Source organism: Podarcis raffonei, chromosome 17, assembly GCF_027172205.1.
Source record: "Podarcis raffonei isolate rPodRaf1 chromosome 17, rPodRaf1.pri, whole genome shotgun sequence".
Taxonomy (NCBI): domain Eukaryota; kingdom Metazoa; phylum Chordata; class Lepidosauria; order Squamata; family Lacertidae; genus Podarcis; species Podarcis raffonei.
Window position 1 is genome coordinate 39,279,687 of NC_070618.1, and position 22,371 is coordinate 39,302,057.

Sequence of the window (22,371 nt, forward strand, 5' to 3'; positions counted from 1 at the left end):
GGGAACATTAATTCAGGAGCTTTTGTTATGATATGAAGAGAAGTACTTGTGGTGACAGACCTTGAAGTCTTTGAGGTATTGCTATAAGCTCACAGCACATCTGTGCCATAAGCACACAGCACATTCAGCATCATAGAGTTATAAGGGCCATCTAGTCCCACCCCCTGCAATGCAGGAATCAACTAGATCCTACATGACAGGTGGCCATCCAACCTCTGCTTAAAAGAAGAGCCCAGCAGCTCCCGAGGGAGTCCATTCCACTGTTGAACAGCTCTTACTGCCCCAAAGTTCTTCCTGATGCTTAGTTGGAATATTCTTTCTTGCAACTTGAATCCATTGGTTCAAGTCCTTTCTCCAGAGCAAGAGAAATCAACCTTGCTCCATCTTCCATGTGACAGCCCTTGAGATACAGTGGTACCTCGGGTTACAGACTCTGCTAACCCAGAAATAGTACCTCGGGTTAAGAACTTTGCTTCAGGATGAGAACAGAAATTGCACAGTGGCAGCATGGCAGCAGCGGGAGGCCCCATTAGCTAAAGTGGTGCTTCAGGTTAAGAGCAGTTTCAGGTTAAGAACAGACCTCCAGAACGAATTAAGTTCTTAACCCGAGGTACCACTGTATTGGAAATTGGCTATCATATCTCCTCTTTTCCATGCTAAACATACCCAGCTCCTTCAAGCATTTCTCATAAGGCATGGTTTCCAGATTCTTGATCATCTTGGTTGCCCCCCTCTGCCCACATTCCAGCTTGTCAATATTCTCCTTAAATTGTGGTGCCCAGAATTGGACACAGGATTCCAGGTATGTTTTGAGCAAGACAGAATAGAATCATAGTGGGACTATGACTTCCCTTGATCTGGACACTAGACGCCTGTTGATGCAGCCTAGAATAGCATTAGCTTTTTTGCAGCTGCATCACCCTGTTGCCTCATGTTCAGCTTGTGGTCCACCAAGACCCCTAGATCCTTTTCACATGTACTTCAGGCAAGCCAGGTGTCCCTCATATTATATTGGTTCAGCTGCTTATTCCTGACTATTTCTAGAACCTTACACTTTTGCTTACTGAAACTCATTTTATTAGTTCTTGGTTTCCCTTGGTTTTCCCAGTCTCATCTGCTTTGTCTCCAAGTCCTTCGAGCTCCTTCTGCTCGCCCGGGCCGAGGTCTCTGTGCCAACCTGCTGCCTGCGGGCTGGAGAAAGGGGCGCCGGAGCAGCGCCCGGCGGAAAGGCCGCGCTGGGGCCTGGGCGCTGGGTGGGGGTTCTTCGCCGGCTGCCTGGCTCTCCCCCCCCCGGGGGGGCGCCCGATGCCCCTCCAGCTCTGCGCCGGCCCCCGGCCTGGAGCCGCCGAGGGGGGCGAGGGCCGGAGCGCGGGCTCGGCGGCGGCGAGCGCCAGATCCAGTTTCCCTCGGCGGGCGCGCGCGGGCGGAGGCAGGGCAGAGCGGCCAGCCGGCGGCCGGCCGGGGAGCGAGCGGCGCATTGGCCGCGGGCGGATGGCGGCGGCTGGGCCACGCGGCCTCCGGGCCGGGGAGGTGGCGGGAGCCGGGGAGCGGCGAGGGGTCGGCGGCGTGACCTGGCAGCGGGACACCGCGGGCAACTGGATCCGGCGCCTGGAAGCAGCAGGTGAGGGCGGCGGGATCCTGGGCTGGGGCGCCGGGCCAGAGAGAGAGAGAGAGAGCGCAGCTCCGCCGTCCGCGCAGAAGCCGCGCATCCGGAGCGCCTTGAAGTTCGCGGGGCTTCCTCGGGGGAAATGGAAAAACTCATGAGCAGAAGTGAAAGTAGGAAGGGCCTGTTCCTTTTATTTCCTGGGGGGAACAAGCCGCAATCACCCGCCTCCAGATCTGTTAGCTGGTGGAGGCTAAAGATGTTTCTGGTGTGCGGCTGAAATAGGAAATGAAAGAAGTCCTTTCTAACTATTCAAAAAGACACCGCAGTTGAGAGAGTGGTCGGGGAAAGGACGGAGGATTAATCACCTAAAAATATTGAATTGAATTGACAAGCCCTAATCTAAAACCAACGTGGCTGAAGATTGGGAAAGGAATTTGAGGACGGGGCAAAGCTGCCCTAATCCTGCCTCACGCCATTTCTTCTCCAGCTCCTGTGCACCGACCCCCCTTCCTCTCCCTCCTGGACCCCCCATGCCCCCAGCAGGGACCCCGGGACCTGAGCAGGCGGGGGAAGAAGAGGCCCCTTTCCAGAACATAGCTGTCAACTTTCGGATTTGAAAATAAGGGATCAGCAGCCTCCCCTGTCGCGGGATGTCTAACAATCTGGGAAGCAGCGGGAAACGGCGCTGGAATAAGGGAATTTCCCGCAAAAAAAAGGGGAAGGTTGACAGCTGTGTTCCAGCAGGAGTTGCAGCCGGCCTCCCCCTCCAACTGCGAGGCATTAATCCTCCTCTTCTTCTTCTTCTCTGCTCCTTCCAGCTGCTGCACGTTCAGAAAGCCCAGCCAAGGGTGCTGAGGGCCAGACTGCCGCTTCTTCGCGGGCCACAAGCCCTGCCAAAGGCCCTCGGAACCAGCAGCAGCTGCATCGAGAGCTATTGTTCACCCATCGCAAGTATGGCTAGAAGCTCCCGGCCTGCTCTCGCTCTTTCGCGTTTCTTGAGTGTCTTTCCAGTGGGTCTGTGCTGGTTGCTGGGCAGAACAACCCACACCTCTGGGTTCTTTCAGCTTTGTTCCAATCCCTCTTAAGGCCTTTCCAGGTGACTGTGTTTCTTTCTTGCAACCTTAAATGTATAGCTTGTTGAGAGGAAGCCAGAGATCCTTTATCAAGGAAATCCATTTTCCAGCACTCCAAACGCAGTATCTTGTTGCTCAGAAAATTGCTCTCTCCTCCCCCTCCCTGTCTCCACTGCTGGTCTGCCTGTTGCAATGGTTTTTGCCATCTAGACCCACTTTGTGGAGGTGTCAGGAACACCTGTGGCTTTGGTGTTAGCGATGGGCAACACCAGTGCCTCCCCCACTCCCGTTTTTCTATGCCATTTCATGACTTTAAAAATAAATAAAAGTAAATTTGGACAGCATTCTGCAAACAGAGTTATACACATACAATAAAACTGTCCTAGTTTATTCTGGGTTGAAGTGCTGGCCTCTGTTATTAATAATATTTCCTATGTATCTGTAAACTAGTGAGAAAAAGTATTCTGAAGCTTCACAAGTATCACCCTAGTTTATCTATCAGTGAGAGAAATGTGTGAGGTATTAACTCAAACAATGATACTTCACCTCTTTTCCTAATGTGAACAGTTTGTGCATATTCATGTTTCCCATTTTGAGAGAGAAACATAAAAAATTGTATTTTTCTAGGAATGAGGAGAGTGTACCCAATTTTGGGCTTGCAGCTCATGGGGTAATGGCCCTAACAAAGTTGGTGCTGTGTTAGTCCATTCCAAGCATATTTGCATATTTGTTATTTAGGTGACAGCTTCTCTCTCACCATGTAAAGTTAAAGGAGAAGTTGTGGGGGCTTTATTGTAGCAATAAACAATATCTAAGTGGACTTTATTTAAATTACGTTGGAGGTGTAACACCCTAGAAGCAGGCTGTTTTCTTTATGTGACAGAATTGGGGGGCGCAGGGTGGGAACCGGCTCAAACCATAAGTGCTAGAGGGCCTTAGTATGATGGACCACAGTCCTCAGTTTTTCCAAATATTTGCCCACTTTTTGAGGGTCTTCTTGAGCTACTCAGTAACACAGCAGAACAGGTTCCACTCAAGGATGTTGGCAGAGCAGGAGACTTTAAATCTCAGGCTTCTGGGTTTGAGCCCCACATTGGGCAAAAGATTCCTGCCTTCCAGGGGGCTGGACTAGATGAGCTTCAAGGTCCCTTCCAACTCCACTTTTAGGATTCTAATGCCAGGGAAAACTCTTTTACTCCTTCTAGCAATTAATGGATGGCTGCATGGAATGTGGGCTGTGCTTGTGATTATTAAAAAGAGCTGATTCCCCCCCCATTATATTTTAGGGTATCTGGATTATTACTTTTTAATAATAATACTAGTTTAAAAGCAAAATCCTATACCAATCTAGCCAGAAGTTAAGCCCCATTGAGTTCAAAGGGGCTTTTCTCTCTGATAAGTGGGTATAGAATTGCAGCCTGACTCAGTAACCAAAGAGTTATGGAGAGTCTAATGTTTATTTTCCCTGCTATCTTACTGATGCTCACATGCACGTCCATTACTAGGTTCTGGTTCTTCTATTTGCTTTTACATTTTTGCCTTTTTCTTTGTGTGTGTAAGTAATTCTGGAAGGATGGGAAGAGGTTTAGCAGAGGCAGAAATCAACAGCATTGCGGAAATATTTGTTAATTGTTACCCTATGTGTGAATAGTGTAAATGTGAGTAAATAATTATATACATACATCTACATAATTCCTCTCACATTCTCTCATGAATGTGTTTATGTGAGAGAACTAAGTGGGAATGGACACAGATAAAATATTGTGTCTACACAGAGAGAGAGCTCCACTTGATAATAATTTTTGTTTATTACTTTAATATTCCACCTTTCCTCCAAGAAGCTCAAGGTAGCATACATGGCTCCCCCCCCCCGTTTTATCCTCATAATGATCCCATGAGGCAGGTTAGGGCGAGAGACAGGGATGGGCGCAAGGTCACCCAGTGAGCTCCATGCCCTGGTGCAGATTGTGGCCTCCCGTGTCTTAGACTGAGATTCTAGCCCCTGCACCACCCTGTCCCTGATAATAATGCCAGCTCTGAATGTGCTGCCCCACTCTTGCTGCACAATTCATGCCCACTGCCAAGCTGGAGAAAACTGTGGCACTATCCTCTTCCACCCACCTACCTGAGTGATCGCCATCCTTCTGCTCAGGATTCTCTTTGTAACCTGATTCGTATCCCCAGCCCAAGAGGCTGCAGGTGTCGCCTTTCCTTCCTCTGCTGGCCTCCAGCCAAGCCGAGCGTCACCCGGGAGCTGCTTTTCCTGGCCCTGCTCATTGGCCTACTTCTGGGGCCAGGACAGGGCAGCTTTGCAGGTGTCCGCAGCAGGGGTGGGGGGGTGGGGGCTCTGCTCTGCCCACAGAAAGCAAAGCCCACCACTCCCTCAAGCCAACTCTGATAATGGGGAAATTGCTCCTCAAAGCAATTGGGGGCAGGCAGTGAGGGAGATGGAGGAATCTGTCCATTTCTGGTCTCACATTCTTCTGACCTTACATTCAGTCATCCACATGTCTTCAGAAATTTTCAAGTAAAATAAAACAAAATAAATCCTCATGAAAATTCCTTCAACATTTTAGTGTGAATTTATCCTAATAAACAACTTTTATATTCAATTTTGCCTTATGTACACATTTTTGCATGCACTTTCTCATAATATATGCAATGCATTTTTGTGTTGTTTTCATAATTTCTTTTCTAAAAAAGAGTACTGATTAAATTTGTATACCACCCTTCATCGCAAGATCTGAGGGTGGTTCATAATATAAAAATACAAAATGAGAATACAAAACACATGATAAAACAAAAACAAATAACCAGTTCTCCAACAAACACATTTCATAGAATCATAGAATCATAGAGTTGGAAGAGACCACAAGGGCCATCAAGTTCAACCCCCTGCCAAGCAGGAAACACCATCAGAGCACTCCTGACATATGGTTGTCAAGCCTCTGCTTAAAGACCTCCAAAGAAGGAGACTCCACCACACTCCTTGGCAGCAAATTCCACTGTCGAACAGCTCTTACTGTCAGGAAGTTCTTCCTAATGTTTAGGTGGAATCTTCTTTCTTGTAGTTTGGATCCATTGCTCCGTGTCCGCTTCTCTGGAGCAGCAGAAAACAACCTTTCTCCCTCCTCTGTGTGACATCCTTTTATATATTTGAACATGGCTATCATATCACCCCTTAACCTCCTCTTCTCCAGGCTAAACATGCCCAGCTCCCTTAGCCGTTCCTCATAAGGCATCGTTTCCAGGCCTTTGACCATTTTGGTTGCCCTCCTCTGGACACGTTCCAGTTTGTCAGTGTCCTTCTTGAACTGTGGTGCCCAGAACTGGACACAGTACTCCAGGTGAGGTCTGACCAGAGCAGAATACAGTGGCACTATTACTTCCCTTGATCTAGATGCTATACTCCTATTGATGCAGCCCAGAATTGCATTGGCTTTTTTAGCTGCCACGTCACACTGTTGTGACATTTTATCATTAAAAAATGATAGAATGTTAATCAGCCAAAATCTCATTATTCTGTCCCCATATTTTTTATTCCCCTTGATTTCCCCTATAATTTATCAAAGTGATTTATCAACTATCATCATCATCAAACCTTTTATTGGCATCACATACAAACATCCATAGCAAATCAATACAGAATTCCCACCTTCCCAGTGACACAAAACATTAGTCAAATGAAAGAGGCAAAGCAGGCTAACATTACATCTCTAGGTCTCCAGGGAGATCAGACGTCTGCAATGTGTTTGAGTGCCAAAAAACCAGATAAAGATATTTAGCCACTAACTTGGTGAGCTCCTGATTATTCCCCAGTAATAGAAAATGTATGACCTCTAACTCTGGTTTCCACCTGGGGATGCAGAGTTGATCTAGGAACTACTGGCAGAGATCAACATATAGTTTACATTTAAGAACCATATGTGTCAGAGTTCCCACCTGATGGTCTTCACATGGGCAAATTCTTTCTCCTTCCACCATTCCCGAGAACCTTCCCCATATGAAGTTTGAAGGATTTGAATTAAACCTGGCAGCGAAAATGCCCTTCTTTTTGAGGATTAAGCAAAAATTCAAGATAAATTGTGGTTAATTTCATATGCCCAAGAAAGCTGACAGTTAAGAGGGGAACATGTTTTCTCTGCTGCTGCTACTGCTTTTAGTTCCTGGCATTCATAGAATCATAGAATCATAGAGTTGGAAGAGACCACAAGGGCCATCGAGTCCAACCCCCTGCCAAGCAGGAAACACCATCAGAGCACTCCTGACATATGGTTGTCAAGCCTCTGCTTAAAGACCTCCAAAGAAGGAGACTCCACCACACTCCTTGGCAGCAAATTCCACTGTCGAACAGCTCTTACTGTCAGGAAGTTCTTCCTAATGTTTAGGTGGAATCTTCTTTCTTGTAGTGGGACATTCATTGTCCCACAACCTAGTTTTTATTTTAGCCTTGGCAGATGGTGGGGACATCAATTGCAAAAATTCCACTAACAACCCAAGTTGCTGTACCTTTATGTTAAACTGTTGTAGCCCCGGGGAAAGAAAGGGATCTAGCAAAACTTCACTAGGGAGAGGATCTTTATCTGTTGTGAGGCAGATGTTTAACCAGCATGTAAGAAATCTCCCAGGCTATGGTCTCTACCTTGTGTTGACCTCCCTCTAGACACAAGGCTGCATAGGGTACACAGCGTGGGACAGCAAAAATCTTAAAAGGGAAAGCTGCCTGCACTCGTTCTACCAGCTGGGTAAACCCTGGCAGCCAGACTGGAATTCCATAGAGCAATTGAGCTGTAACTTTGGCATTGGAGACCTTGAGGGCAGAGGGGATATGCAAATTACCTCTTGTTATAAAGAAACGCATTGTGGCCTGCATAGACATCTTACTGGCATTCACCGCCATTGCACGGTGCGACGACCATAGAAGTCTATGATGGAATGTGATTCCCAGGTAGTTGAATCTGAATACCTGCTGGATGGGTTTTCCACCAAATACCCAGCTATAGCTTTTGCATTAATTCCCAAAAACCATTATTTTGCTTTTATCAAAGTTCATGCACAATTTCATTCTGGACGGATAGTCAATACAGGAATTTAACAAACGTTTTAGGCCAATTCTTTTCCGTGAAAGCAAAATCATATCATTAGTGTATAGAAGGATGGGAATGCTTGATGCATTGAGTTTTGGGCTGTGGGCATCCACCTGTTTTAGTAAAGAAGCGAGGTCGTTAAGAAAAAGATTAAAAAGAGGGAGAGCCCTGCTTTACTCCTCCATTTATGATGACAGGATCTGTCATTACATTCCCTGGTGTTGTTCTTATGCAACAGGTGTTCTTTGTGTAAAGCTTTTTGATCAAGTAATTTAGGTTCTAGGCCCATTGTCTCCAATTTGGACCATAACAGCCCCCTGTCAACAGTGTCAAAAGCAGCCTTGATATCAAGTAAGGCCACATAAAGACATTCTTTTTGAAGCCGCGTGCATTTAGTGGCTAAATGAGATAACACCAAACAGTTGTGTAAAATAGATTTCCCTGACCTGAACTCTGCCTGCTCTGGACCTATGATGTTATTTTCATCAATCCAAGTAGTTAGTTTATTTAACAGATGTTTAGCATACCATTTCCTGATGTTTGACAGTAGACTTACTGGCTGATAATTGGATGGCAGCTTCTTGTCACCCTTTTTAAAGATTGGGATAATTATAGATTGCTGCCATGAGTTAGGTATGATACCAGATCTATCTATCATAGTGAATAGTTCCTCCAGTATTGGAGCCCACCACTCTGGCTTGGCTTTGATCAAGTCAGATGGAATAGCATCAGGGCCAGCAGCCTTTCCTGCTTTCATCTGGTCAATTAAAGTTATAACTTCAGTGATGGAGACAGGGGGCCACTCATCCCCCAAAGTAAAAGTGGTATGGTCTTGACTATCAGGTGGAATACAGTCATCAAAGAAAACCGCCTTAAAGTGCTCTACCCATTACAAAGATGGAATCAATGTCAGCGAATCATCCTGTGTCTGTGGGGAGTCTTTAGAATTGAGGGAGCTATTTCTGGTCGCCAGAAGCACCAACCCAGTCAAAAGAGACGTTGCCTTTTATAATTTGCTGTTGATTTCCTCCACTGTTCTGGCAGTCAGCAGTGGTCTGCGAGTATTTCCGCCCCCTCTGATAGTTCATGGGATAGTTCATGGGCGCTCGTCTCAGCATTCTCCCCTGGGTGATCTCCACCCATTAAAGTGTTCCCACCTACCTGGGAATGTGCTCTATTGGATGTGGTAGGTTCTGAATTCTGTGCTCTTATGAAATCATCCAGTTTACTCTGCTTGCACTTCTACTATGGGCTCACTTGTGGAGATGAGACCGGTCGCTTCTTTCTCCTAGTCATTTTCCTGGAGATGCAGTTGCTACTAATTTCTGCTGTAAATCGGAAAGCTCAGCACCCTCCCAAAATAGAGCAATTAATCTCCACTCCTGCTGATAAGTAGTTAGTAGATTGAGTCGAGCTGGAGCTAATTAAGGCTTTCTCTGAGACTTTCCAGGACTTTCTCTAAGACTTTTAACTCAAGCTTTGTGAATATATTAGTTAAGGAAAAGCTGCCAAATGTTGTAGATAAGATAAAATACTGAGGCTGATAAAAGCTGATAAAACTAATAAAAACTGCACAACTGATGCGGAGCTCAAGTCAATGCTTCCACTAACGACGCCATCTTGGTAATCTATCTTTATCAACCATGTTTCTTCTGTCCACTAGACCAATCTGCCTGCTGCCACACCTCGGCTGCCAGGGCTCCATGCTGGGGGCACCTGATTGTGCCCCCTCAAAATTGTGTGCCCAGAGCCACAGCCCCCTGGTCCCCCCATGCTATGCCTCTGCTCCCAATGGCACTTCTCCATGCAGAGGACCCCTTACTTGCTTGCTCTTCCACTTGCTTTGAGCATAGCTGAAGAAACCTTTTTGATATCTTTACCCTCTTGCAAGCCTGATCTCATTCTGAGGTTTGGCTTGCCTGTCGTTCTCCCTGCAGCCGCATCTGTGATTTCCCCTTTCTTCCATTTCTGTACATGCCCTTCTTAAACCTCAGCTCACCTCTAAGCTCCTTAAGCAGTCACACAGGTTTCTTTAGGTGCCTCTCATTTTTCTTTATTGTTAGACTTATCTGCCATTGTGTCTTCATTATTTCACCTTTAAGAAACTCCCATTTTTGAAACCAGCCTTCTTAAAGTCCATAGCATAGTTGGACATGCACTCTGGACTTTAAAAAGGGTGCTTTTAGTAAGTTTAAGGAACTACTGGGTGAGATCCCATCATCAGAAAGACTTAAAGAGAGTCCAAATTGGATATTTAGTATATTTAGGTTGCAGGAGTGCTCACATTATAGTGTTTGTTTCTAAGAATTCCAACGCACCACATTCCCCCAAATTCTCTGTGTGTACTCTGAAGGGCAAACTCAAATCTACTTGCTCGCCTGTAATGAGATGCCTTGTTGCCTGTGGCTACCAGGCAAGGGTTTAAGCACAAAAATCACACTATCCTTTGGACTTTCTTCAAATAAACCTGGAAATTGTAGTTTCATTGAGACAGAAGCCCAATGTATTATATATATATATCAATGCCTAAGCAGCTGAAAATCTAAAATCCTTTTTACTCTCTGCCTTTTGGCAAAGGGAGCCGGGCTGCTTCTGAAGGTGTTGTGTACTGACATCATTAAAAATGGGAGAACCGTCAGTTTGTAAATAAAATACTATGGTTTTACTATGCCAGACTGCTCCTGCTTTGGCTTTCCCACCAGAACTGTGTGGGTTACACTTGTACTTTGTAACTTACTGAGCTGCCCAGAGTAATGCAACAACCCCAGGCCAATGTTGTGGAGAGTAGATTAGGAAAATTAACACACAACCCTGTTAGCTTTACAGGGATCCTTAGATGGTTGAAGTCATCTTACACCCTCTTAATTCAGTAGCACTGGCTTAAGCCCTGAATTTGTTACTTGGCTCAGTGAAGGCAAAGTAGGTTGGCAGGTGGTTGCCACAGACATTAGGGAATGAGCTGCTGAGGGTGGGAAGGGGCAATTTACTGCTGTCTTGTTTTGACTTCCCTCCTCTCAGAGGCCTGAGCCTTCGTTCTAAGCCAGAGCTGCTGCAGGTGCTGGAGCACTGGAACCGGCGCCGGGACGGGGTGGAAAGTGGCATGGAGCAGCCGTCCCTGGAGCAAGAGCTGCTGCGCTGGCAGCAAAGGCGGGAACAGGTAACACCCAGAGAATGTGACTGTGGCTGTCTGGATGTGGCTCCCTGCATCTCCTGAAAGGCCACTTGCCAGCACTGCCATGGTGTGTGTCTTCTCTATGGTTCACTCAGAAGCACCTCAGAGAAACAGGGGTTTTTTTTGTCTACAGAACCAGCAACAGGAAGAAACAGGTGATACGGTTGGGAACCAACCAGAGTTCATCCAGGTCCGGGAAAACCTACGAAGGACACACTATCCACGAGATTCCCCTCCTCTACGTGCAGCCCCTCCCCCAACATCCAGCCCCTTCCTGCGCCCTCATCTCACTAATCGGCAGCCCTTCAGGATCTCAGCCACACGCTCATCTGTGGTCCCCAAGCCTCCAGCCCCACAGCTTCAGGGTTCCCTAAAGGGCTTGAGTCTCTCCTCAGCTCCCCTTGCCAACACATGAGCTTCCTGCCTCCCACCACACTTGTCACTGATATGACCAGGCACATTATGGCTCCCTTCTGCTCTAGAGCTGGAGAGGCAACACCACAGCAGCCTTTGTCCTAAATGGTTCGGCCTGTACTGCACCCAAGAGCTGGAATAACCTGAAAGGGAAGGGGCAAGGGGTTGCTCTGATCTGGATCCCACTTCTCCACACCACTTGTCAATCAGTTAATAAAAGCCCTCTTAAACAGAAAGTCTCGCTGCTTGTTACCTGCAGTTTTAGAGAGTGACCTGCTACTTCATCTGAGGGAAGGGAGGAATAAGAAGCAGCAGTGACAATGGAAAAGGTGAATTAGTGATTGTCCACATAGAGATAAAAATGAAAGACACAATCTTTAAAAATACAAAAACAAAACCCTTCGTAGGGTTTATTGGATATTTCATGTTTGCACACATGTTTAAAGAAAAAGCTATTGATAAGCTACATATATCCCCTCATTTCTCTTTCCCGCTCATGTGAAATAGCCACCCATGCCCAATTAATAAAGCACAAGTTACAAAAATAGCAGATTAAAAATACTCCAGATTAAGCTAGCTGAAGTTTGACAAGGGAGGTGGGGAGCTGCCATGATTTGGGGAGGTTGATAGGATACCTCCATCTTTCAGCCCCTCTATTCTACCCTCCACTTGGGGGTTACAAACAAGAAGGCACTTAGTGACAGCCTGAGAGAGATATCCCAGGCTCTTTTTGAGGAGACAGCCTAGGTGTACAATGTGCCCCCATAGCTGAGGCCTCACTGCTGAAGAAACTTCACAAAAGGGTTGTCATCAGCACCGCCCTGAAGGAAAAAGTAGATGAAGGCCAAGAAGCCAGCCAGCAACACAAAGAGGAAGAGCTGGGGCCATAAGGGCAGGTAACGTTTTGTCCCTGTGGCCCCTTCTGCTGCTTGGGTCTGGCGCTCGGGATGGATGGCACGGCGTGGCTCCACCCCCAGAGTGGACAAGCCAGGTGATTTCCGGTAGAAGATGCTTTGGTAGGAACTGCTGTCCCTGAAAAGGCAATTCCAGAGTAGAGAGAGATCATTCCTGCCACCTTCCACTAGGGCTTAGCATGAGCCCCACCCACCCTGCATAAATTAAAGGTAAAGGTACCCCTGCCCATACGGGCCAGTCGTGACCGACTCTAGGGTTGCGCGCTCATCTCGCTCAAGAGGCCGGGAGCCGGCACTGTCCGAAGACACTTCCGGGTCACGTGGCCAGCGTGACGAAGCTGCATCTGGCGAGCCAGCACCAGCGCCGCACACGGAAACGCTATTTACCTTCCCGCTATAAAGCGGTCCCTATTTATCTACTTGCATTTAGGGGTGCTTTCAAACTGCTAGGTTGGCAGGACCTAATTTATGCAAGACTGCATAAATTAAAGTCTCCCTAATACAGATTGTCATGGTACCCACCGCATACGTCAACTTTCCAAAGGGCAATGGCCCCATGTCTGCCAATGACCCCTCTCTTTTCACATTTGTAAGTGGCTAGCAATTCTAGCCACAAGTCTGGGTATGTCTCCTTTCTGCTCCTTCTACACATCTCCCCTTCCTTGTACCCAGCCAGTGGGGAAGCCTTCTATAGCGAATGCAAGAGGCCACTCTAGGGCTAGGTTGAACTGGAAAGCATTAGCAAGTGCTGTTCTTCCTAGGTAGTGCCCTGCTGTGGCATTGACAAAACAGACAACAGTGTTTCAGCAAACCATTGTGCAATGACAGATTTGGGCAACTGCCAAAAGCAAAACTTCCTTATCACTAATTAATATGAGGCACTATCCATGGATTAAGTCTCAGTGAAATTAAGAAGCGCTTCAGAGCACAGTAATGCTGTTTCCCAGCTCCAGTTTGTTTCAGTGGATCTCATACAAGAGAACACCCTGGTGAATTGTTCTGCAAAGGTCCTTCCTGCTGAGAACTGGTGTAGCACAGTGGCTCTATCACCTGAGCAATGAATCTAGACTCCCTCATTCTAATATCGTGTCTGCCCAAAGCAAGCCCTTTCCCCCTCTCCCCACCCATCCCCTGTGATATGGCCACAATCATTCTGGCTACCTTACAGAGCAGTTGTAAGGGATACAGAAGATAAATATGTGCAAAGTGTTTTGAAACTCCGGAAAGCACCACACAGATGCTAAACTTTTATTATCATTATATAACTAGTTCTCAGTCGCTCCAGAAGACAGGATTAGAACCAATGGGTGGAAATGGAAAGCAAGCAGATTTTGGTCTAACTATTAAGAGAAACTTCCTAATGGAAAGTGTTGTTTAACCATGGAATGGGCTACATCGAGAGCCAGTGGCCTTTCCTTCACTGGGGGTGGCCAGGGGCTAGATGGCCACCTGCCAGCGATGGCTATAGTTGCTTCTGGCATTGCAGATCCTGCACTGAGCCCGGAATTAGGCTGAATGTCCTCCAAGATCCCTCCCAGCTCTCATGCTGATGATGACAATTACAGGGCTTGGCATCCACTGCCTGAGGCAGCAGGCTCACCTCTGGGCACTTGGTAGCACCACATTTAGCCAGTCCTGTGACCACCCCTAGTTTTATGTCTAGAGCCAATTTAGGTTCCAGAACTCCTTAGTAGCCTGAGAATAAGCTTGAGCCCTAAACCTGTAGGAAAGCCATCTCCTGGCTAGAAGGTGGTGCCAGACCCAGGAAGGGGGGGGGGAATACTGAGACTGAGCATCCATCCAGCATGGGCCACGTCTGCCTCAGCAAGGGGCCAAGCATCTCGCTCCACCACCAGCTCTGCCTGGAATATTGTTTCCTGCAGGTCCCTCTGCATTATCCCTGCTTACCTCACAGATGGGACATCCTTCTGGCTAGAATTGTAGGGATACGGCTCTGCAATCTGAAAAGATAGACAGATGCCCATCAGCACAGGGCAGCTATGAAGGGACCCTTCCCTGGGTGAATTGGATGTAAGCCCAGCGTGGGTAGCTTCCTTGTTCTTGCCACAAAGGTGAGGAACAACCTACTGGTTGGCGGGCACTTGGTGCCTCTGGACGTGCTCCACTGGTCAACGATGACACGTAACTCTGGTAGGAAGATGTGGACTTCTCAGAAGAATTGGCATCCCAGTCTGGGGGAAACAAAGACAAAAAACAAAGCCATTAGATGGAACAGGCAAGAGAAGGGATGGGGAAGGGCGGGCCAGGAGATCTCCCCAGCCAATAGTGCAACAGCATTTTTCCAGGGGGTTGTGATAGCCACATCCCAGCTCTCGTGAGTGCTGTGCTACCTGGGGAAGGGAGACCTGGCCACAACAGAGAATGTACCCCCTCTGCTTGCACCCACCCTTCTCCCATTTGAGGTTCTTGTTGCCACCAGATAAGAGATTATTTGCCAGGCTGCCCCTTATCAAACAGTCTCCATAATTTCCCTGGGGTCTCTCTGTTGCATCCTTAGGAAGCGGAAGTTGTTGCTATAGGCATCAAGGTGTTTACATTAAGCTGAGACCACACAGGTTTATGAAACCAGAGATAAATTTACTAAAATGGAGACATATTGAATTTAGAATGTGCAAATATCACAATGAAAGAAATGCAACTACCCCGAATTAGAGAAACTAAAAATATTCCCTTTGGAGCAAACCTAAATCCAAAGTGGATTAATGCAACCCTCTATCCCTAACTTATTCAGACCCTAAAACTCACCAGGTTCTCAGGAGAATCCCTATTTATGGGTTGCAGCCTTTTCCCTTGCATTGCCCGTATCCCCAGCAATCCCGTTTCTTCTTATCATTCTGAGATCCCAAAGAGGCCTTTGCTGCTTCCTACCAGGCTCAGCAAACTTTTGTATATCATGTGTGACCTCCCTGATTGGAAGACCCTCCTGGTTCCATCTGTTTTTAGAAGCTCCCCATTTCAATCACAGACCCTTCCCTTTACATGTTTCAGGAATCTCCAACCCTCAGATGAGCAACGTGCAGTTCATCACATCAGCAGTGACAGGTCCCTTTTTCTTGATGTTTAGGGCCTTAGAAGCAAACGTATACATTCCCATATGATACACGGACAGTTCAGGACAGTAAAGCTCAATTCCTTAACAGGTGTATCACACCTAGGAAGGATTAACCCTCCCTATGTGCTGCAACCTCCCATTTGGTCAAACTCCATGCAGCAATTAGGCTTGGGAAAAGATCTTCAAGTGGAGGCCGGATTCAAGATTAATTGCTGCAATGAAGGTGGGGAATCTTCAAAGAGATTTCTGCGATCTTCATGGGAACTGCAGCTGGAAAGGGAAGCAGCAGTCTTCAAAAGGGTCACCCTGCTCCCTGCCAGCGATTAAAAAGCTAAAAAAAAAAAAAACCAAGCCTAATTGCTGGGGAGTGAGAGAGCCTGTGTGTCAGGTGCTGGTTGCACCCACTTTTGCATTGGCCTTAACCACCACTAGCAGGCGGTTAGCGAATGTGGCCTGCAGCCTGAAAAAGGCTCCCCCTTCCTGAGATGGAGTGTAGTGCTAAGTATAGTATCAGCTGATGGACTGAATTCAAGCCCACTAGATGATGTAGCCTTCTGGTCTTCAGCTGGTAGTTGGGTCACAATAACAGCAGAATTACCACCATATAAATACATGGTAAAAAAAATCAGAAATGGGTCCCCAAATGCAATGGGTAAAAGTGGATCCTGGGTCTGAAAAAGTTGGAAACTACTGGGGTAGCCAACTCCTGCAGAAAGTGAGCCCCATAGCACTAGCAAAGCCCCTGCACAGCACTCCCCAAGCACCCAACAATTACTGGATGTTTGGGAAGTGCTGTGCAAGGGACTTGGGTTATCCCACTCCTCTGCCAGCTGCCCATCTGTTTAGTCTTCCAATGGCAAAATGCTGTTAAGTGACTGACAGCTGGGTTGTCCCACCCACCTGTCATGGTTGGCGTGTGGGAGGTGGGGGCAGATAAGGATCTGGCCTGACAGGGCAAAGAGGGTTCCCCACCCCTATGCTTCAGCTCTGATTCTACATGGCTGGTTTCTCTAGCCCCCCGTCTTTCCTACCTTCAGTCGCATATGTGGAGCGTCCTTCATGGCGAGGCAAACGGTAATTTTCACTCAGGTAGGACCTGGTGGGACTGGAATCTAGGGAAGGACAGGGTGGGGGAAGATATTTAGCAAAAGGGTTTTCCTCTCCTATTAGATTTCATTGCTTTGTTAAAAATGAGATTTCTAGGCTTTGTGGCTGTGGGGAAATGTTAATGGGGAGAGTGGGAGACAGGCAGCAACAGCAGGCAGCAGAATAGGCTTCAGCACACTGTATTTCTGCACTCACATTATATGGATTGCAGATTAATCTGTTTGAGGTGCAGAATGTTGATTTTTACAGGGCGTGCCTTCCTTGTCACAGCTAACCCAGACTGTCGGAACACTGCAAAATCAAAACTGCTCACCTAAATTCACCGAGACTTAGTTGCACTTTGTCCCATCAACAAATCATTGGGACAAGAGATCCTAGACTAGCTTAAAGTTAATTTTCATAGGATTTCGCTTTGTAAACCGCTTTGAAGGGCTTTTTTATAATCAAGTAGTATATAAATTTTATGAAATGAAATAAATGACTAATCTTAGTCTACGTATGAGATACTGAAGCCAAGCTGAGACAATATAAACCGTTTGGCTTAACAATTTTAATTACTGTATTTTCAGAAAGCAAGACTTGAATGTGGAGACCAGTGGAGCCCCCTACCTTCATTTATATACTCAGAATAGTATTCCTTGGATCCTGGAGAGTCATAGTTTTCTGTTACGTAAGTCCTTGTAGAGCCAAGAGCTGGGAGGGGCAAAATGAATTGGAGAGTTTGGTTTGGTGGCAGCAGTTGTCCTTTGTTCCCCAAAAGTACTAGAAAACTGACAACACACCCAGGCTATGCTGCCCTGCCCTGATCTCCCCTGAAGAGATGATCCCCTTAGTGATGATGATATTCCACCCTGACAAAGCTACCCTTTTTGCTCCCCACATCTCCTAGATTGATGCTCTAATGGTCCCTAAATTCCTCCCTACAAACCGGCTTTCTGTTTTACTGGAAATTCAGGAGTTATTTCTAAAACATCTCACCTTCTCGCCCATAGTTGAGGTTTGGCCTGCTCTGAGGACTCACAAAGGTCTCTCGGATGTAGCTTTCGCTGGTGGATGGCTCTACATTTGTAAAAACACATGGGAAGGAGGGGCATTAGGACAAGTGTCTGACAGGGGTACCTTTCCCTGTCCCCCCCCCCAATTATTCTCACCTGTGGACAGTGATCCTTTTCCAGGTGAAGGACGCTTTCTACGCTCAGTCTCGTATTCATAGACTTTCTTTTCATAAAGTTTCCGGGTTGATCCTGAAGGACAGAATCCAAGCTGGAGGTTAACTCCTAGATGACAAAAGTTTACTGCTCCCACAAGACTCTCACTCATGCCTCTTTCAAACAGCTGCCCACTTCAAAAGCCCACCTGACCTTGCAGCCTTTTCCACACACCCTCTGCTGCTTGAGGATCACGGCAATATTGATGGCATGCAAATACCTCAGTTAACCAACAAGGTTTTTTCAAAACAATTATCCACTTTGGCAGCTTTCTTCTCCCTCCATTCTATCTTCTAATGTTAAGGGACAAACCAGGCAAGATAAAGGCTCCGACATTTGTTCTTTGTGGCTGCTTTTCTTAGTCCCCTTGAAAGCACGGGCTGGTGATTATTGATTTTTAAAAGGAGGACATGGTGAATTCTCCCCATCGTACGCTCCATTCTTCCAGACACCTCTCTCTCCAACTTAGCCATACTCAGAATAAAGAGCTGGACAGGATGGTGTGTGACAGGAAGGAACCACCTTCCCTTACCCACTGTTCCCTTCTGCTATGTCGAAGGCAGGCTTTTGGGTGGCTTTTTTTCTAGAAAAAAAAGGTGTTGGAACCTTGTTCTCTTATAATGGCAATGGCGCCCACGTGAGAGGTGCCGCAACTGAGTTCCGGCAAGTTCCAGCTGAAAAAAAAGCCCTGGGTGGCCTGATCCAAGACAAGACTAGGCTACTACATCTTTACAAATTCAGCATACAAGAGGGAATTTCGGTACGTAAAGCTGAAAACCCCTCCCCTTGTTGGCATCTATCTCGAGAGACAATGGAGTGCGCCTAAAAGGGGGGTGGGGAGAAGACAATTGGTGTGTTAGCAGCAAACCTGGGGTGCAAACCTGCCCAGTCCCAAAGGAAAGCGGAACAATATGTTTGGCACCAGCTTGGCTGCAGGAGTTGCCGGAAGGAGGGCGTACACGGTGCCATCCAACCATCTTCGGGACTCTACTCCAGATTGGTTTAGGATTTATTCTTTAGCCTTTTCTTCTCCTGAAGATGTCCCACAAGGCAGTGGAGGTTTAGGATCAGAGATTTCCTTCTCCTAGATGGGTTACTTTCCCAGGTGGAGAAGCCCTGGCATCTGTCTCTCATTTCCCACAACAGCACATGCAGAATCCACCTTCTTTACCATTCTTTACTATTGTCTGCTCAGTCCAATTCTCTTTTTCATCTGTCCACTCTAACAGATTCCCCTGTTTACACTTTATATGTAAGCTGTAGGCCTGGCTTACTGAGTTTTCCCTTTCTAAGCTCCAATTGCAAATCTATTTCATTCCCCTGAGAGAGACAGGTGTAGTGCTAGAGTCCATACCAACAAGAGGCCCGTGTGGGATGCTGTATTTCTTCAAACGGGCAATAAGCTCTTTATCTGTCAAACCTTCATACGCCTCCATGGTGCTACCTAGAAAATACAGAATGGGGTTGGGGGAGCATGAAGGGAGAGTTACACACAGTACTCTTCATGCCATGATTTTAAGAGGAAATAAATAGATATAAATATATTTTTTTAAAACTACACCAGCAATTAAAACAATTCACCCTGAAACAAAATGCAAGCTGGTAACAAATGAGATTGTGACAGGTTCCGCACAAAGAACAGTTTCATAAGTGGGGATGATTTCAGTGAAGTGGGCAAAACGAAGTCAGGCACTCACAAAACCAACTACGTAAGAATGAACTAAGGCAGGGAAACAAAAATAGTCTGCAATCCTAAACACAGTTCACAGAGAATTAACTTCCATGGAACTCAATGGGACTTACTAGTAAACATTCCTAGGATTGCTCTGTGCATCCAGTATCCAATAAAAGGGATTGTGAGGGGAATGTGACACGAGAAACTATGGAAAATTAAGTGCTTTTTTTCTCCACTGTCCCAAGAGAGGTGAGAGAGGCCCCAAAGGCAGCACTGCCTCAGCAAGAGCTCTTAACACTTACAAGCGATTGATTGCTAATGGGTTGGGCAGGGCAGGGCAATGTGATTTGAAGCAAAAGCAGTTTATTGACCTTGCAAATGAACAGTTGCCAAAGTCTATAGAAAGGGCATGTAATTTCCCAACTGCTCACCAGGTGGTGAGAAAGGGGACTGACCTCCTCCTGCTCTTGTAGAACTGGCTGCAGATAGAATACATTTCAGGCACATCCAGATGGCTTTAATACTAAATATGTGATTTTCAATTATTATTTTTCTTTAAAAAACTGAACTGGGAAAATATCCAGATTAAGATTTCGCACACACATGTACATATACAAACACCCACACACATTTTTAAGCCCTGCTAATTTTAAATGCTGTAGAAACATATAAAAATATTTTTTCCTAAATGTTTCTGCAAAAATTCAAAGTATGTGGAAGTGGATGCCAGATTCAATTCTCCTGTTTGCCTGGTACTGTACTGGATAGGTGGATGTGTCACCTGGCCCCTTGTTCATCTCTCCAGGCAGGAAAGGGGACCTGTCCCAGAAGCCTATTTCCAGCGGCCGCCTGGGAGTTTGATACACATTTTATACATAATAGTGGAAATTTTACAAATATTACAACTCTCTTTTTAAAATACGTAAACATTTTAAGTGATTTTAAACTTTTGGTACTGAATAAGGTACAATATGAATGGTCTCCTCTTTTAAAAAATGGGAGCAGCTGAAGGTGGGGAAGGTAACACAAGAGAATATTTGCCGTATCAATCCAGACTACATAAATTTGAAGCAGAATGAGCTACATGCAGGCAAAGCCCTGAACTCCTCCCAGCTGCACATGTTCGCCCCGGAATGGGGGAGGCAGTTCAGCAGGAAGCGCAGGCGGAGACGGAGGCTGGAGGCGGGCAGGTGCCCGGTGTTTCTCAAGACCGGCAGCCTGGCAAAGCCGGGGGCCGCGAGGGCGAGGCGCCGCCAAAGGGCCGCGGAACTCGGGTATCGCTCCCAGGAAAGAGGCCTGGCGGGGCTCCAGTCCCGAGCAGCGCGCGGAGCATCCCTTAGCCGGAACGCCACGGCCGAGGGAGGAGCGTCAAGCGACCGCGGCCAAGTTTCCCAAAGTCAAGGCCGCGGGACTGAGGCGGCCAAGCCGACGGGGGCGACGCGGCTGGGGAGCGTGCGAGCGGGCGGCGGCCGCGACGCCCCGCTCCGCGGCGAAGAGCACTCGGAGCGGGGAGGGAGCGCAGCGCCCGCCGCGCCACACGTGCTCCATCCCGGCGCGGCTCGCCCGAAGGGGCGGCGAGCGAGCGAGAGGCCCCGCTCGGCCTTGGCGCTGCCAAGCCTTCAGCCCGAGCCCCTCTCGCGCTCCCTCCGACAGGCCCCGGCGCCCCTCGCTCTCCGCGCTTCGCCCGCCTGGCGACAGGCAGCGAGCCTCCTCGGGAGAAAGGCCTCGCCCGCCCGCCCGCCCGGGCAGCCGCCGAATCCGGCCACGGCCGGCCGAAGGGCGCTCGGCGGGCGGGGAGCGGCCAGGGGGAAGCCGCCCGAGGGAAAGACGCGAGGAAGGCGAAGCGGGGGCGCCGCGCCCTACCTGCTGCTGCTGCTGCTGCTAGGGGCGCGCTGGGCCGGGCACCATTGCCGAGTGACTCAGGCGGGATCTCGCCTCGCCGCGCCCGCCTCGCCGCCCTGCTCCTCGGACCCCGCCCGGCTCCGGGGCGGGCCTCCGTCGCGCGCCCTTCCCTCGGGCCGCTTGCCAGCCCGCCGGCAGCTGTGGGCCCGGCAATGGAGAGGCCGCCCGCCGGAGAGGAGACGCCCGCCGCCTCCCGGCCCTCGCGGCGCCCTTGCCTCGGGAGCTGAACCCGCTTGCCTGCAGCGGGGCGCACGAAGCCGGACGCCCCGGGGATCTTGACGTGAGGAGTCTCTCCTCGCCGTGGCAAGCGGGACTCTGGGCTGGTTCACTGCAGCGCAGTTTGGGGGAGAAGGGGAGACAAGCCCCTCATCTAGCAATGAAAACCCACCTCTATTTTATATCTATGAAAATTTTATATTTAATTCTCGGTTTCTTCCCTGCCAGACAAACCTAGAAATATATTTTTCCCCCAAATTTTTTTAATTGGTTTTCACAATATTATAAACAAACAAACAAACAAAACAAACATAAATCATAGCCTTATTAAAAATTACAGTTATTAACTTTGTTAAGTGACTTCCTCGCTTCCCCTTGGTTGAATTTCATTGCATGTCCTTTTAACGGTTTTCCAAATCCCAATTTTTATGAAAAGGTTCCTTCCTTTTCTTTACATTTCCAACACATATTGTCACAATTATGATATATCTTTGCTAATTTTACTCCTGTAAAATTAGCTAGAAATATATTTTTGCCATTCTTTGAAGCATCTTGTTATGCCTACTATTGGAGCCGTTTCAAATAAAAATAGCATTTTAGGCAAAATATTCATTTCTATAACCAAAACTCTGCCCGTTAGAGAGAGTTTCATTCTTCCCCATAACTCAATATTTTTCCTTACATCTTTCCATGTCTTTACATACGGTAATTATTTTGCAATATATTGGAGTTTTTCGCTGTTAACCATATTTCCAGATACTTCACCTTTTTCTCAGTTGTCAGCCAATCTTTTTTTGCCTGTGCATCCATATTTTTCACTAAAACCTTAGTTTTAGTTTTATTTGTTTTAAGACCTGCAACTTCTCCATATTTCCTTAAAGGTAAAACGTAAAGGGACCCCTGACCATTAGGTCCAGTCGTGGC

The 22,371-nt window shown here is 47.4% G+C and overlaps 2 protein-coding genes across 4 annotated transcripts; one reads left to right on the top strand and one right to left on the bottom strand.

Annotated features, from left to right (window-relative positions):
- Positions 1-1,305: 1,305 nt before the first annotated feature.
- On the top strand, positions 1,306-11,889 carry LOC128405358 (uncharacterized). Its single transcript, XM_053371887.1, has 4 exons — positions 1,306-1,621; positions 2,425-2,557; positions 10,785-10,923; positions 11,072-11,889. The coding sequence occupies exons 1-4, from the start codon at positions 1,306-1,308 to the stop codon at positions 11,351-11,353; spliced, it is 870 nt and encodes a 289-aa protein (XP_053227862.1). The 3' UTR covers positions 11,354-11,889.
- On the bottom strand, positions 11,729-21,289 carry EMD (emerin). 3 transcript variants are annotated; one of them, XM_053371023.1, is made up of 10 exons: positions 21,193-21,275; positions 19,761-19,808; positions 19,009-19,098; positions 17,598-17,690; positions 17,425-17,505; positions 17,056-17,139; positions 16,371-16,451; positions 14,355-14,458; positions 14,175-14,227; positions 11,729-12,384 (listed from the first exon to the last, which is right to left on the bottom strand). In XM_053371023.1, the coding sequence occupies exons 3-10, from the start codon at positions 19,088-19,090 to the stop codon at positions 12,129-12,131; spliced, it is 834 nt and encodes a 277-aa protein (XP_053226998.1). In that variant the 5' UTR covers positions 19,091-19,098; positions 19,761-19,808; positions 21,193-21,275; the 3' UTR covers positions 11,729-12,128. The 3 variants fall into 3 exon arrangements, with proteins under 3 accessions (XP_053226998.1, XP_053226997.1, XP_053226996.1); XM_053371022.1 differs by lacking the exon at positions 19,761-19,808 and having other exon boundaries at positions 21,193-21,289; XM_053371021.1 differs by lacking the exon at positions 21,193-21,275 and having other exon boundaries at positions 19,761-20,073.
- Positions 21,290-22,371: the final 1,082 nt, after the last annotated feature.

Excerpts from the sequence above, each read along its gene's own strand:
- EMD (XM_053371021.1), bottom strand. The coding sequence starts at position 19,836 with ATGTGCCTGAAATGTATTCTATCTGCAGCCAGTTCTACAAGAGCAGGA. Across the intron at positions 17,691-19,008 it reads CCCACACGGGCCTCTTGTTG|GATCAACCCGGAAACTTTAT; the intron begins GTATGGACTCTA and ends TCTGTCCTTCAG. Across the intron at positions 14,228-14,354 it reads CACCAAGTGCCCGCCAACCA|ATTGCAGAGCCGTATCCCTA; the intron begins GTAGGTTGTTCC and ends CTATCTTTTCAG.
- LOC128405358 (XM_053371887.1), top strand. The coding sequence starts at position 1,306 with ATGCCCCTCCAGCTCTGCGCCGGCCCCCGGCCTGGAGCCGCCGAGGGG. Across the intron at positions 2,558-10,784 it reads CTATTGTTCACCCATCGCAA|AGGCCTGAGCCTTCGTTCTA; the intron begins GTATGGCTAGAA and ends CCCTCCTCTCAG. Across the intron at positions 10,924-11,071 it reads GGCAGCAAAGGCGGGAACAG|AACCAGCAACAGGAAGAAAC; the intron begins GTAACACCCAGA and ends TTTTGTCTACAG.